This window comes from Erithacus rubecula (genome assembly GCF_903797595.1).
Source record: "Erithacus rubecula genome assembly, chromosome: 3".
Taxonomy (NCBI): Eukaryota; Metazoa; Chordata; class Aves; order Passeriformes; family Muscicapidae; genus Erithacus; species Erithacus rubecula.
Window position 1 is genome coordinate 96744375 of NC_136689.1, and position 17169 is coordinate 96761543.

General features: G+C 38.5%; 1 protein-coding gene across 4 annotated transcripts in view; it reads left to right on the top strand.

The window, feature by feature from the left end:
• Positions 1–17169, top strand: part of SPIRE1 (spire type actin nucleation factor 1) — a 126038-nt gene that overhangs the window by 80546 nt on the left and 28323 nt on the right. For all 4 annotated transcript variants that reach the window (XM_079300545.1, XM_079300546.1, XM_079300547.1 and 1 more), the window contains exons 5-8: positions 7263–7346; positions 8894–9058; positions 15475–15561; positions 15936–16065. In XM_079300545.1, the coding sequence (XP_079156671.1) occupies positions 7263–7346; positions 8894–9058; positions 15475–15561; positions 15936–16065 (466 nt within the window). The remainder of the gene's footprint in view (positions 1–7262; positions 7347–8893; positions 9059–15474; positions 15562–15935; positions 16066–17169) is intronic.

Genomic DNA, 17169 nt, shown 5'->3' on the forward strand with positions numbered 1-17169 from the left:
TACATCGTTCCAATTTTTAAAAAAATTATACAATGTAATGTGGGTTTGACACTAAAGATGCCAGGAATTTTAAAATGTTAGTTTGTTTCAAAAAATAACAGCCTAATTTGGAGACCTTCCTTTAGATTCCTTCAGACCTAGATGCAGTTGTGGATGTGAGATCAAAATGAAATTAAAAACACCAAAAAGGGGAAAGAATAGTCTGAAATTATTTAAAATAACTTTCCTGTGGATAAAAATTACTTTGCAATTACTTGGATTCTTTCTAGGGCCACTGAATGGCGTCTGAGTATGTGTTTCCAGGTATATTTTTTGGTCAGTAAATGCTTAAATAGGCAGCATCACTGTAGTGAAAGAGGAAGAATTTTTAAATGTAAAAATTCCCATGCTTGGAGTGAACTAAATCTGACCTATATTGTGCTGCAGCTAGAACAGGTTTAGATGGGAAATAAACTGTGAAAGAATCAGGGAAGAAATATTGCCATGATGCAGTTTTCAATTTGGCCCTATAAAAACTTAGCAGGACTTTGAAATTCTAGGATTTCAAGGGGGATAGATTGGTAGGTAGGAGGGATAGGTCTATGGGTTGTAATATGTTTTAATACTAGTATATACTGAGGAGTCATGTGCTCCCCAGTCATCATCTGTCATATAACAAATAGAGATTCACAAAGGTTGTGAATTTGGGTGAGTGTATTAATCAGAGATGATGAAGTGATGAGTGAGCTGTTCAGATCATCTCAATGGATGTCAAACAGAATGTCTAAGGCACTCTGTCACATAATTGATGCCATATAATTATTTCCAGTCTGATTCCCTGTGTATGAAAGGTCAGCAGTACAGTTGACTTGCAGACAGGGAGATGGTACTTCCATTCTTGAAAAGTGTGGAAGGTTTCATGTAGTGGATGCACAGGATGGACAGAGTTGAGAAAGATGTCATAGCACTGGTGCAATAGTTTTAAAAAGTATACAACTTAAAATTTTCTTTTTGCAAGGTGAAGTTTTTTTAGCAAGTTTACTGGGGTGTTTTTCAGCTTGCTGGTAGCACCTGAATGCTGCTCAGGCTCTGTGAAAGGTGCCCAGATCCACCCTGGGTACCATCTGCTACTATCCAGGAGTGGTCTTCTGATGGGCCAAGAGCTCCTAATTCTTGTGACCTGCTGTGAAAGCTTTTACAGCTGATAACAAAGATAGAGTACAGCTTGGTTTTCATGTCAAGAAGTGAGCTTTCAAAATTGCAGTAAGAAAATCCTGCAGAAAGGGTTTCTCTCTCTCCTTTTTTCTTTTAATTTGGGGTTTTGTTTGTTTGTTTGGGGTTTTTTTGGGAATGAAATGGTCCACTAGATGAAGGAAATGCACACATGTATGGCAGGGGAACAAGGTAGTTTGAATATCTGCTAAAAATTGACCCTTGTAAAAGAAAAAATTCATCTTTTTCAGGATTGTCCAAGAGTCATTGATATAACCTTTGGTGGCACCTGGCCATAGACAGAACTGTAGGCAGAAATAAGTGATATCCATGAGATAAAGCAGATGTTCCTGCTGTGAAGTATCTGAAAAGGTCACACATATTGCTCAGAAATGGCATTGAGTGTGACTGAGAGAGACAGGGAGAGACTATGCTAACAAAGGAATGCAAAACTGGTGTTCTGGATCAGACAGGGGATTCACCAGGGCTGTATCCATATTGAGAATGTGCTTTTTTGAAGGTATATCTGCCTTAGTCCTCTTCTGGCTCCTTGTTACTGCCCAGTCTTGCCTTGTCCTGGAGTTAATGTTCCACGTGCACTTCATGGCTGAGCGAGCTACCAAAGTGCCCTTGCTGCAAAGGAGCCTTGTGGTGTCCCAGGCTGCATCAGGAGTGTTGCCTCCAGGTCAAGGGAGGTGATCCTTTACATCTGCTCAGCACTGGTGAGGCCACAGCTGAGTGCTGGGTCCAGTTCTGGGCTCCCCAGTGCAGGAGAGACATTGACATAATGGAGAGAGTCCAGGGAAGGACCAGGAAGATGATGGACTGGAACATCTCTCCTGTGAGGAAAGGCTGAGACACCCAGGGCTGCTCAGTCTGGAAATGGCTCAGGGGGATCTCATCAATGTCTCCAAATACCCGAGGGGAGAATGTGAAGAGGACAGCATCAGGCTCTTTCCAGTGGAGCCCAGTGACAGAACTGTAGGCAATGAACATAAACTAAAATGTAGGAGGTTCCTCTGAATAGGCAGAAATACTGTTTTTACTGTGAGGGTGACTGAGACTGACAAAGGTTTTCTGGGGATGCTGTGGATTCTCTGTCTTTGAAGATATTCAAAAGCTGCCTGGACATGATGCTGAGCAAGGGGCTCTGGGTGGCCCTGCTTTAGCAACGGGTTGGACCAGCTGACTTCCAGAGATCTCTTCCACTCTCAAACACTTTGTGACTCTGTGGGTGGTACCAATGAGGGTGGTACTGGCACGTGGGATGTAGACCTGTGGGTGATAAACTCCTCAACTGGCATAGGTGGTGCTAAAAAACACCATGTGATGCTGGCCAGCATAGAATATGAGATAAGGGTCCAATAGGCAGATCTGTTGCAGTAGGTTTGACTTACATCTCAAAAACTTTTAGAGATTGATGCACACCCTAGAGCATCAAAATTAATATTCTTTCCAAAACAAATTAAGACTTTGTATATTTTGATAATTGCCTACATCTCTAATTGCAGTGAAAATCCATGCTCATCAAAAACTCATCCATAATTTCATTATCCACTGCGGGCCTTGTAATTAGGCTTTTGGTAGAGCATACTGAAAGCTCCCAATCTGTCATCTTTGTACTGTTTTTTTAAAACATGTTGCCTTTCATTTTCTTCCTTTCTGATGTAAAAACATAATTCTTTCAGTCTGCCTGGATGTATTTCAATCTGATCTGTATGAAATGTAAATATACAAATTCTAATTAAGTACATGGGTAGAAATGAAATTGTTCCTTTCTTTTTCTGCTAATTTCATGTCATACAAAGATTCACTTGGAAAAGAGCTAATGAAAAAAATCATGTGGCTATTCTGCTGTATTATTTGTACAAAATATGATAATGGAGGTAGTTAATAGGTACCTAAACAATGTTAATGGCTAACTTATTTTGAAAATAGAATCATTAGTCCAGTTACTCTCAAAAGTCTTGTGACTGTAAAAGTTGTCAAATACTCTGCTGCTTAGATTTTCAGAGAGCACAGCTGGAGAAATTAATTAATTCACAAACTTTTCAGTTCATAACTTCACTTTTGCCTATGCTTCCAAATCTCCAGTGACTCCACTTTTGCAGCTGTGTTATTGTCAGGCTTGCAGCTCCATAATGATCAGTTTGATCCCTCAGTTTAGGAGCTTTAATAAGGGAAAATGCTGCTGGTTTGTATTGGGCAGGGGAGAGTTTGGTTATATTTTCTTAAGTGGTGCAGACACTGTCACTCAATCAGTGTTTTGGGTTTTTTGCCTCTTACACAGTCATGTTGAGCAGCATGGTGACTATTGCCCTCTTCAGAGCTGAGCAAAGTGCCTCAGCCCATACCTCTATACCTGAAGAATTGCTATCAGCTTGAGGTTTTCAGGAACTGATTTAACTGATCTTGTTTCCAGTTTGAATTAAATGGGTTTTGGGTCTTTCAAAAGACCTAGAGTAATGCTGCTGCCTAAACCCTTGAAATTTAAGCCAACATTGAATAGCTGAATATGTATAAAAGTTTTTCCTATATGTTCATGTTGTGTATTTTAAAACTGAGCCTAGATGTGCAAGACTGTTTTATTAGTTTCACAGATATCGGTGTATGAATCAATTCAACCAGTGACTCCTAATTAAATGTATAAACTGGGAATTGCAGTAGACTGTGCTCTGCAATTGGTGAAAGTCCTGGTCCAGGTCTGGATTCCCTAGAATACCACATTAAATCATCAGGTTTTAGAAAGCATTTTATGGAAGAGAGTCTTTGACACTGTGCTGACAAGAGTCTTATATAAACTCCCATCTGTCACTGAGCACAGAAGAGCACATCTCAAATGTGGGGCACACAGCAGCAGCAAATGAAGTGCCTGCTTTTAATAGTACAGCAAGAGGTTTGAAGACATTTGATATTTTTATTACTAGCTTTTGTCACAAAATGCAGTCTTCTAAAAAAATGACCAAATGCTGTGAAGGTTTCAAAAAAGTGCTAAAGCTCTTGAAACAGTAATTTCCCACACATCCAACCCTTATTGCCTGAACAAATGCCCAGACTGTAATGGGTGAATTGGGTCTGGTATGGGTCTGAGGTTTCTGGGATAATTTAAAAAACCCTTTTAAGATTTTTCTGCTTTCTGAAATGGAAATCCATTTAGGCCATGTATTTATTATACTGTAATAGCTTTTTTTAAGCCATTGTCCCAAGGGTAAGTGCAAGTGACTACAATAGAAGCAGCTGAGGTTATTTGCAGGTTTTGGAACACAGTTGAATAGTGACAAAGGGTCTATTGTATTTTAAATGTGTTGGTTTCTATAATTTATGGTTGAAACAGAGGCAGAAACCCACTGATGCTGGCTGGGGATGCTGGAGGGAAACCCTAATGTTCCATTTAGTCTACAAGTTTAAACACAATCATTTGTCACAGTGAATTTATTCCTCCCCAAGCAGCACCTGACAGGTGTAGAAGAGTTATAGAAGCCTTCCCAAACACTTCCTGCAAGCAGAGAGTGCTTGCTGGTTTCTTCCAAAGCTTTGTTAGTTCTATAATGATGGAAATTCCTTTATCTTCTACTCTTGTCCACTAATAGCATGGTGAGCTGCATTTAAGTGCCAGAGCCAGGTGCCAGGGAAGGGAATGAACTATCCCTACAAAGTGGGTGTCTGTGGTACCAGGGCTGCAGCCAGGCACTCAGCACAGGGATGGGGAGTAAAGGAAGCCCAGATCTGGCAGCAGCCTGTGCTTCTACCAGCTCATTTGTATCAGAAAACTGCACTTGGAGACACTTCATCTCTTGGCTGGCAGGTTTTGCTCCTGCAGCTCTGTGGTGCATGGTAGCCACCATCACTTCCACCTGTGCTTTCTTGGGTTGGAACTGCCCCTCTAGCTATGTTCCAGAGAAACTAATTAGATGGTTGCCTTATTTGGAAGATGTTTCAACTGCTCAGGGTGGGTTTTTTTCCCCTTCTAATTTTCAGCTGTTAAGAAAAACATGTTTCAATCTCTTCAAGCTTCATGAAATATTTATGTCAGTCACAAGCATCAGCCTTTGGGCATAAAGCAGCCCCATAAACTGTATGGTAGGGAACATGATTGCTGAGATGGGAGATTGTCACCAGTCTTGTTGAATAGGTTAAGCAGCTGGAACACATTATTTTTTTTAAAAAATTAAAGTGTACCTTCCAGTATAGGAAGAAGGAGCAGATCAGACAATTGTGAGCCCGTTTACTGAAATTATCTTTTTGATTACAAAGAGATAAAGGAAAAAGTATCAGATGTTAGATTTTGCAGTTTGTCAGTAGATGTTAGCAGTATGCAAGAAAGAAAGAAATTTACAGTTCGTAGATGCTGTATTTGAAATTATTGCTCCAACTGTATGATGCAGAAAAGAAGAAGACCTGGATGGCAGAATACACATAAGCAAGGCCTTTATGTTACCAATTCTTTCCATTTTCTGTTTTTCCCTTGGAAAGGGCAATGGCCTGTAAGTGTCAGACTGGCGGCAGCGCCAGGACCAGCAGAAGTTTCCATAAAGACATTCTTTCCCAGCTGGGTATCCTGTTGTGATGCTGCAAGTCATGCAAAAATGTTCCCACATTGTCCCATGATGTATCTGCTTTTGTTAGTGTGGTGATTTATGCTTTTTTTTTAGTCTTCTTGTAAACTATGTATTTTATTTTGATAGGGAAATGGTAGTATTTCTTCTTTGATACTAAAGCAATTGTGTTCCTTGCATAAATAAGACACTAAAGAACCCATCTGGTCTCTTTCCAAACCTCTGTGGTAGCTGACTCACATGTCCTATCTCTGCAGCCAGGTTTGGTAGATGTTTGCACTTTTAAATGTGCAATTTAAGCACTCTTGCAGTGCTTCCATTTCTTACACTGAAATGTTGGCAGTTTAGGAGGAACTTCCAGGGAAAAAAAAAGTTTTAAAAAGTATATTTGTTTTTATTTTTCCTGGAAAGCTCAGAGGCTGAATTGAGCCTGGTTGTTCAGTTCCATTAAAGGAAGACCTTAAGTGCTTGACAGCTAGAAATACTTTTGGTAGACATATCTGTCAGATCTCTGACCTGTTGCTTTAGTCTCATAAAATAAAAAAAGTAGTTAGCAGAGGACCTAAATATCCATTTCAGATATATTAATGGTTTCTTAGAAAACTGATCAAATTAAACATTGTTAAAGATTTCCTGGAAAATTCTCTGTAAAAGTGAAGTAGATTACTGAGAAATTGCTTATACTGCTGATCCCAAAACATTGCAATATAGAAGTAAAAAAAAAAAAAAAGTCTTTTGAATATACTGGTGTCAATGTGCATAAGAAAATTCGTGTAAAGCTACAGCCTTCTGTGTTAAAGCTTGCCTGTTCTGTGGTCTGCTGTAACTTTTAATTGGTTTTCATATTCTTGTTGGTATGAAAGCTTTTTTTTTTTGTCCATTTGCACACCATCCTTTCCATATTTGCATGATCTGATCTTGTTCATAAGTAGCAGTTTTCATATTTGAAAGATCTGTTTCTCCTCCTCACATTATTTTATTATGGATATCTATACCCTTATTATACAGACTAATTAATTGCAGTATTTATACGCAATTCAACAAACATTAATTTTGGTATGAATGGATCCTTATCAAGCTGGTAATATTTTCTGTGTTGTAGCTTAACAGACCTGATAGGTGGTTAAGTTTTTTTTCTGTGGATATATACATTTAGGGATATAAACATTTTAATATGTAATATTAAATATGTAATATTAATATAGGGATAATATGTAATATTAATAATAGGGATATGTAATATCCCTAGTTTTTCCTCCAGTATATTATTATCTGAAGTACTTTCATACTCAAAACTTAACATTTGTTCTTAGCATTTAAGGTCAACTTTCCAAGGAGGAGAAATATATTCAAAATAATGTTTCAAGTTATTTTTACAGTACTGCTATTCAAGTCACAAAGCATTCAGTAGAATACCCAAACAACATGATACAAGAGATTAGAAATTAAGCTTTGGTTTTACTTGAGAGTTAATGCAACTGTTCATTTATTGACTCATTTCCTTTTCATTGGCAGAACCTAAAGAAGATTCAGGAAATGGACAAAGAGGCAAGTGATGAATCCAGCACAGATCTTGATGAACTGAAAAATGCTGACTGGGTAAGACAATGGAATAGTGATTCAGCATCACTACCATTAGTTTATTTTTCTTTATATAGCTTAACTAAGGCATTATTACCTCTGCCCTCATGGGACTCCACCTGAAACAGTGTCCATCTGTGTAGCTCCCAACATAAGAAGGATGTGGTCCTGTTGAATTGAGTCCAGAGGAGGCCAAAAAGAGTGCTCAGAGGGCTGGAGCATCTCTCCTATGGAAACAGGCTGATGGAGCTGGTCTGTTAAGCCCAGAGAAGGTTCTGGGGGGACCTTGGGGCACCTTCCAGCACATAAAGAAAGCCTCTGAGAGAGCTGGAGGGAGACCTTCTATAAGGACATTTAGTGACAGTACAAGATAGAATGGCTTTAAACTGAAAGAGATTTAGATTAGATACTAGGAAAAATTCTTTACAATGAGAGTGCTGAGGCACAAGAACAGGTTTCAGCAACCCAGTCTGGTGAAAGGTGTCCCTGCCCAGTGCAGTGGGGTTGGAACTAGATGAGTTTTCATTTAGTTCCAAATAGTATTTTCTACCCAAACCATGCTGTGATACTGTGTTGTGCTGGGTTAAAACCAGGACATGTGTTCAAATCAGCCTTTCAGTGTTTTTTTATATTTTTTATTATACGAATTAATAGCAACCCACTACTAGTTAGAACTGCATTGCTGCATTGTCTCAACTTTCCTTTGCAGACAGATGAAAGAATGCAAGTGTCTAAGCAATATATTTTTCCTTTTGCAGTTTTTTGCAGCTTTTGTAGTTTAAAGACTGGGCATTTAGGCAGGTACCATGCTGACTGCCCTTCAGAGAGGCAGTCAGGCAGTAAACAGAGCCACCAGCTAAATTTTTCCAGTGGTAATAGAAAAAGGCTGCAGAGAAACTCTTAAGCAGAAACTCTTTTCTAGGTACTGTTCTTACCAGTTCATAGAAAAATATTAAGAGGTTCTTTAAAAGTACTTGATTTTAGTTTCCCAATCTTCTATCCACCACCTGTTCTTTCTTCTCTCCAGCCATTCTGCTTCACAGAAAATGAGAGGGAGGTGTTAGTGTGTGTTGCTCTTACAGGCAGAGCAAAAGGAGTTGAGTTTTTCTATTGCAAGACCTTAGGATTTGGAGTCTATTCCAAAATTTCTATTTGAAGAATAACTTTTGGGGAAATTTTGCAGGAGAGTCCTGGATAGCAAAGTTTCAGATTCAAACACTGTTTTCATTCACACAGTATTAGCTATAAGTCTAAAAACTTTGATAATGTGCTTGCAGTATACTTGAAGTGGGAATTTAGAGGTAAGGTATGAGAATTTCAGATCCTCTTTCTATCCTTGAGGTTAGACCCAGCAGTCCTGCTGAGTTGCAACAAAGTTTTTATATGTTCACAAGTGTTAAAAATAAGGTTGTATAAAATAAAATGGGATTTGGTTGATGTGCTAAAAATAAAAAATAGTACAGCTGTAAAAATTTGGTGGTGTCCTGGAAGAAAACTTTGTTTTAATGTGAGGTGATACTCAAAGGTAAGGTATGAGGTAAAATTTCTGTCTCTTTTGTCTTCAGGCCCGTTTTTGGGTGCAGGTGATGAGAGATCTACGCAATGGTGTTAAACTTAAGAAAGTTCAAGAGCGTCAGTACAACCCCCTCCCCATAGAGTATCAGCTCACACCCTATGAGATGCTGATGGATGATATCAGGTCCAAACGCTATACCTTAAGGAAGGTCATGGTAAGTCAAGAGGATAAGTGGAGTTTGTCAAATCTGAAATGTTATTTTCTTTTTTTATCTTCTTATTTGTCCTTTTTTTTCTTCTGAGAATCTTAAAATTATTATTTCATATAGATGCTAATGTTCATGGGGTTTATATGGCATCATAAATTTGTGCAGTGCATTGGGGGAGAGAACATGAAACCAACACATGTAGTTTACTTTGTTTTCCATGTGGCAGGCATTTAAAATTCTAAAAGACATGCCTACCTATCATAAGCTTGAACAAATAAGCTTGTGTTGGGTTTGTGATAACTTCAAGAGTCATCTAAAAAGTCCTGTCATGCTTTCCACTGAGAGATTGTTTTAGACTTTTCTTGTTGGGGAGTACATTTATCTTTAGCTACACCATAGTTTTTGGAGTTCCAGAACATAAAGTGTTACCATGAATGATACTGTAATAGAAAGGAAAACCTACAGTGGTTGAAAACTTATGTTACCATGATCTGTTATGAATTTTCAAGGAATAGTCTATGTAAAAAAAAATTTAAATCTTCCATTCGTAGAAGTTGAGCTCAGTTATTCTCAGCATATTCTCTTTTTGCTTTCAAGTCAAGACAACATGCCACAGCATGCTGGAGAATGTTCATGAGTCTCCTCCCCCTAGACCCTCAGAAAGGTGCTTGTAAAATTGACTTGAGGCACTCTTTTTATGAGAAGTCACTTGATATTTACTGATGTCTCCCTCTTCTTTCTATCCTTTTGGGTTATACTGTTTTTCAACAGTAAGATGTTCTTCCTGATCATCTAGCAACTGATCTAAAGGGTATCTTATCCCTAGTGGGACATTGTAAATCCGTTTGTCAGAGGCACATGTTTGGTCAATATCAATATTTATACCTTAACTTAATTATCTTCACCTTGGTCATTGGAAGCATTGTCTTAGAATATTCAGTATTCAGATTTATTTACTTTCCTGAAAAATTTTCATATACTGAGAGAACTCTGATTCCACAAAAAAAATTCAGAAGAGAGGGTTGGGGTGGGGAGGGTTGAGGTAGACAGATGAGAGAGGCAGGAAGTGTGTAGTATCAATGCTTTTTATGTTTGAGCTGAAAATACCTTTCTAATCAAGATCTGGATTTAGATTATCTGATTGTATTTATTTTCTGCTGCAGATGTTGCTTAAATATTAAATCAATAGGATAAAATAGATACTCAGGTAATGATATGTGTCTTTCCCTAACAATTCAGAGAACTGTGCTAAGTGTTCCTTCTACCCTCTGCAAAAGAGGACCAGTCCCCTCAGGACCTCAATTACTACAGGCAATCAGAATCACAGTTTTGTTTGAATGGGAACTCCTGGGTCATCTGATTTTGCTTTTGTCAGACTAGCTTTTAATTCATCTGCTGCTAAGCAAGCTCCTGCCTCTTCAGAAGAGATTTCCTTCATTATGTGGTACATCTTGGGGGCACAGCTGCTGCTCTGCTTATCCAGACTCTGGCTCTTTACAAAATCTCTGGAAACATCTATTTTTGGCCTGCTATCTTGTCTTCTAGACAGATTGTCCAAAGTGAACTCTGGGAGTAGATATGATTGCAATCAGCTGCAGGTACAGCACCTGTAGGGCTGTCTGTGATGCAATTGCTGGCTTAGTCTGACAACTGCTAATAACACTGTTAGAAAAATCACTTATTTTTTACTGGAAACCTTGGATTCTGCTGCAGGGTCTGCTTGAAGATTGTACAAAGCACATTCAATAATAAGAGTGCAGCTTGATATAGAATGTGTGGAATGTGAAGGATTTACACAGAATTACAAGTTTAGATTGCATACATATAGTATCTTCTAACTGGCTATCACAGGTTGAAGCTGATTGTATGGATTCCCATCAGTGGATACCCTTGTGGTTCTTGAGAAGAGGAAAAAGGGATGAGGATCCCAAATCTGAATTTTAAGGAAGTCTAGGAAAGATGGATTATGTTTTTCTATCATTCAAAATGTATATTCAGCAGTATTTGTATTAAAAATACTTTTTTCTTTAAATTTATGGGTAGTAGTTTTAGACTAGGTAGCTTGTGAGGACACATATCCTACTAATGGTACCAAGAGGTTAAGTAAATTTTCAAAGTAATAAGTAAATTTTTAAAGTAAATGAAATGCAACATGAAATCTTTACTATTCTTTTTATTAATGTGATGCTGTGTTTAAAAGAGTAGCTTGATCTGTCACTGACTACTCAGTGTTCTCAGTAGAAATTAAGGAAGGAACAGATGTTCCTGTTAAGCCATGTTTTAGTGTTTCAGACTGTTGTGCTAACAGACAGCAGCAACTGGAGCTTCCTGTTCTCACCCATTCTTATAGTGCAAATATTCAAAATGTTTTAAATATGTGAAATGTCAAATTCTGGGCTTTTGGTAAATAACTGGTTTCATTCGTTTCAGTGACGTTGGCATTTCTATTTCAGTACATCTGAAAATAATTTCCGATTTGTCATCTTGCTATCCTGAGGCAAGAATCCTTGTTGCTGCAATTGTGGGAGCAAGATAGCTTTCATTCTGGAATTTTATAAACTTTAATTATCTACCTTAGAGAGATTTAATAGCCTTCCTCACCTATGAAGCACCCACCCCCACAAGTGCTGAAAGCTGTGGTCATTGGTAGAGTCCACACCTAAAAATGGAGAAATTTAAGAATTGAATTACTCTTGCAAGCCTAATTTTCTTTATTATTTGTATGTGTTGATCTGCAGCTTTTCATTTCAGAGTGCTTCACAATTAGCTCTGCTTTCTGCCCATCTCCACCCCCCTCCAAGATATGTACCCTTCACTGTATTTCTTGAGCAGTGGTTACTGAACAGTAACTGATGTCTCTTGTGTTACCTACTCGATACCTGCCTGTCACTACTTTGATGTTGTATCCAAACTCAGCATTGTTACATAACAGTTACACTGTTCCTTGGTAAAAGCACTCTTGTGGTCATATTTGAGCTCTTCACAAGTACCTGTCATGCAGTGATATTGGCTTGGCCACGTTGCAGAAGGGGAATTTAAACATACAGGTAAAATCAATTTATTATCGAAATATCCAGTAATTTCAATGTCTAAGCTGAGAGTCCTGTGGCATGGGGTTTGTTGGTTTTGGTTTTTTAAAATTTACAGCTTTGCAGTATTTAGCATCTTATTAATTGCAGTTAACAGATGTGCACAGACAGTATTTTCATAAGCATGATTTCATATGCTTCAAGCAGGACATAGAGGACATGAGTTTTGCTGTGCAAAGGACTCTACTGCTGGACATTGTAGAGTCTGCTGTTCCCTTGCACACGACTCTGACTTGGTTGTGCTGAGTTGCTTTCAGCAGGGTGGCTGTGCTTTCCATTTTACCTTCATCACGTGTTTCTACAGAAGGGTAGGAGTCATTCTAGGTAGAGCAGGGAGCTTTCCAGTTCCTAATTGTGCTTTAGGGGTATTCAGAGGAGGGACTGTGTGTGAGTACTGTGGTTACCATGTGCTATCACAAACTTGTTTCTGCAATAGGTGTGCAGGAACAGCAGTGTGAGTACAGTGCCCCATGATGGGGAATACCAGAGCACTTCATTCATGGGCATTGCTGCTTGAGCTTGCTGTGGGGTGTCAAAATACCGAGTAACAACTGAGTAACTAAAACACTTTACTGTCTGCATAATGCAAGATGATAAATAGATTTCTACTTATAGTAATTTAATTCACCACTGAACTTTATTGTGAGCTGTTCTGGAAATGCTGTAGTGTATCCTCTCTGTCTGTTTCAGTGTCCATGCCCAGTGTCTTTTAAATGAAGATTTCTAAATAGTACAAAACAATGGTTTCCTGTTGACTACTGTTTAAAGATAGCACTCTTCTACTTACTGGTGACACCTTTTATAGTGGGACAAATAAATGGCTAAGATAATTGAGTGTCAATGATAGATGATGTTATTTTTTGTGAAAGTTATCAGCAATGTACTTCTTGTTTGGGATCACCATTTTTAAAACTTTAAGCTTCAGCCAAAGGTAACTAAGGTAACAAAGTAACTATTTGTCATTATTTTTTAAACTGAAGATCCATATTTATGTATTTAAATGTGGTGGTAGCAGGTTGTTGGTAGATGATGACATGATATTTTTTCTGTGCATTAGCTGTTTAGATCTCTACATTTATGTTTGATTTTTATAGTTACTGGTTAAGCTTCCTTCACACTGCCAGTTTTCGTACATACAGTACAAAAGCTGTTTCACACACATGAAGACTTAGGGTAGTTTTGCAGTGTTTTGAGGTATTTATTCAAATACTGGTTTGTGGTTGGGGCCAGCCTGGTATGTGGAGAGAAAAAAAATAAATAAACTTCTTCCTTGGTGTTTTTTCCCCCTGCAGCCTGTGTATCATGGCTGCATCTGTGCAATGCCTCTGATTGAGACTTTAATCAGGAGCCATGAATTTTAATTAAATAAAACTAAAGGATGCATTTGAAGTTGCTCACTACAGAGACAGTTCGTTTGAGTAAATAAATAAATCTAGTCTGAACAGAGAGAGAGGATAAAAGTTTCCCTTCAGTATCTCATGCCAGTATCTTGTTTGGGCACCAAAAATGAGAAGGTGGCTTCTGCCCCTGATGCTCCTGCTCTTGTCTGGTTGGCTGCAAAACATCCACTTCCTTGGCCACCAGCTCCCATGTATCCTGTGGAAAATCACTTAAGCAAATCCTACAATTCTCTTTTTCCAATCAGATGGTAATACTGATACTAATTATACTCTGGTGGCATCAAGTCAGGGCCTAGAATGCCCTGAGGTGAAAGGCTGAGAGCCATGTATTATTTATTGACTATTGTCATGCAGAGGGTTGTTCCCCAAGGCTCAAACAGAGATTATCAGTTTACAAAACGGCAGTTCTGATGGTAATAATTCTCAGCTTCAGCTATCAACTCTGACATCTGATGAACAGTAGCTCAGGGAAGAGATTCTTCTCATTTTGTTAAAAATCTTCCAAAGCATGCTGGCCTCAAAAAACTGCTCCGTTTTTGAACAGAAATAATCAATCATACCCCTTAAAATAGTATTCTCCTCATCAGGAAATGTCAAATCATGCTTTAGTATAAACCTTTTCCATTTTAATTTGTCTGCACTATTTTTAAGAAGATGATGCATGTTGCAGAGTTTAGCAGCTTGGTATTCTTTGCCAAGCAACATGAAATTCACTCTTAGGAAACTAAGGAGGATGGAACTAATAGAGTTTGGACCATGTCTGGAGTAGGATATGTCCAGAAAGAGTCTTCAGGAAAGCAACTAAATGCTCCCCAGGAGGGACTCTGCATCTAATTTCTTAGAGGGAAAGGGATGAATCTTCTCTAGGAGGCTGCACAGAGCCTCAGCCTGGACACAGGGTATGCATGAGGTGAGCAGAGCTTGTATGGAAGCTGTATGGCATTGGTGAAGTTCCATTAAGGATCATATTCAGGTGACCTTATGGACATTTAAACCCCTTTTTGTGAAGGTAGCAGTCCTTCTGGTTAGCAAAAACACATGTTATTTGGCAAACCAGACATGTCTTTACATAGGTTTTCTGGCTACAGAGTTTTTATGAATGCAGTCCCACAAAAAAGAAATGAGGCAACTGCCCCTTAAAAAAGAAAAAAGAAGTCTGAAATATGCAATCCTTGGTCTAAGCAATACAGTGTCATGGCAGTTTCTGTCAAATTGGAGGACAAGACTGATAGCCAGCTACTGGGTAGTAAGAGGAGGTAGCAGAAGGATATATATGACATAGAATGATCTCCTATCCCTGACAGCATACTTGGGCATTGTGCTCTGTTAAGACTGAACCTGACAGGTGCTTTTTTTTTTTTTTTTTTTAAAGCAAATCCATACACTTATTCCCAGCTTACAGTTTATACATTCTTCATATGATATGAAAACCTCCATTGCCTTCTTTAAATCCTGCACATACAGTGAATTGATGACTCTTCCCTGTGATGTCTTGTATATGGTCTTGCATCTAAATGTCTGTGTCTTTGGAGAAAATCAAACAAAAAAAGCAAACAATCCTCACCCAGCCCCTCTTCTACAGAAATATGTGATTTACAGCAAGGAGACGTACTTCTCCAATAGACACAATTGCAGCCTTGACATTTGATTTCATTGCTTCAAAATCCTGAATATTGCTGCTTAAAGCTGCTGCAGTTGGAGTGATTCTGCAGCCATCAGCAAAGCTGAAAATCTGCTAAGTATCTTTTTTGCTTGCCTGTGCTCTGCATACGGATTGTTGCTCCACTCAGGACTGGTGGGGTTTAATGTCTGGTGCAGGTGTCAGAACACTGCAGCTCTGTCAGGGCTGTTGTGAGTTTTCAGTTGATCTCATCTGCATGAATACAAATGTGAAACACAGCAATATATATATATTTCACTTTCTCCTTTCCAGGTCAACGGTGACATCCCCCCTCGATTAAAAAAGAGTGCCCATGAAATAATCCTGGACTTCATCCGATCGCGACCTCCGTTAAATCCTGTATGTAATCCCGTGGGCTTCATTCCTAACAAAATCGTGGCTTTTTAAAGCATGTTTGGTTCCAGCAAATATGTGGACATAATATTTTCTGCCAGGGCTTTCAAAAATATTGTCTTCTGTACATAGAACAGGATCCCTTAAAAGAACAGTGTGTAATATGATGCACATACCAATTAACAGCTGTTATTGCCAGCAGCCCTTTATCTCTAGGAAACCATGCTGCGTAAAACCCTCTTCCAATTTATGTTGAGGTTTGAAATTGTGTGTGTGTAAAATCATATCACAGCATTCCACATTTTTCTCAAAAAAAGTCTGAAATCTGCTTCCAAGGACTCATTTTTTTAATGTAGATATGATTGTCTCTGTATCCCAAGGCCTCTGCAAGGAAACTGAAGCCAACCCCGCCGCGGCCCCGCAGCCTCCATGAAAGGATCCTGGAGGAGATCAAGGCAGAGAGGAAGTTACGTCCAGTCTCCCCTGATGAGATAAGGCGCAGCAGGCTGGGTAAGCACCTGCCCAGTTTTTACCTGCAGCATCCACAGAAAACTTCCCACAAAAGAAGCAGCAATTTTAGCCACATCTGTGCAGATGTCACCAAAGATAAAATCACTCCTTCAGAAAAAGAGATAACCTACAGGCTTTTCTAGGGCTGTGCAAGCTTTGTGCTTAGTTATATTTTAAAATACGAAACTGAATGGTTCAGCTTGATTCCATTCAAGTTTTTAGTGTGTTAGATAAATGGAATGGTGTTGTATTGCTTGTTGCACATGACAGTTTATGTTAGGTTTGCTGAGAATAGAACAGGTATTGCTTGTCTCTAGTGCAATATACCTTGACTATCTGCAAGTATTCTTTATGTATTGATTTTTAATTTATTTATTCTCTTTGTTTCCTGTTGTTAGCAACATCAACTTCTTTATTTTAATTGACAATTGGCTTTTATTTTGTTTACTGAATCTGTTGCATTTATTTTGAATCTAAATCTTTGCTTCCTTTTCCAAGTTATGGAAAATGTGTTTGTAGGTCTTTCTACAGGAAAATAATCCAGGCTTGCACTGCAAAGCATTTCATTTCTGCAGTGTATTTTCAGCAAACCACTATGAAATGATGCAAATACTATGTAAAGCAGCAGTCACCAGTTTGCATTAGTTCAGTGGTTCTGATGGCAAAAGCATGACAAATACAGTCCTACATAGTGACTTAGATTGCTTTAAGAGTACTCTATTTATCTGTATCAGAAAAACTGAAGTAGCTGAATTTTTAAAGACCAAATGTGGAATCTTATGGCTGAAAACTGTCAAAAATCCACATATGTACTCTGTCACTAATTTTTGAAAAATATTTGTACTTGCACACATGCACAAAAGCATTGGTCCAGATTCAAGTGGATTGTGACAGCCCATTGTCTCTGGAGAAAAACAATTTCATCAGTCTTGCTTTGTTGCATTGTTTTGAAGTACTTGATGGAGTTTGGGGAATGCTTGGGTATGTTTGTAAAAGAACAACGCTTTAAACATTGTTTTTTTGGGCCTTCCAGTTTCTGGTTTGGATTCAGTTTGTGTTTGCTGTATCAGTTAATGTTTCTCACAGGCCTAGACTTTTTTCCAA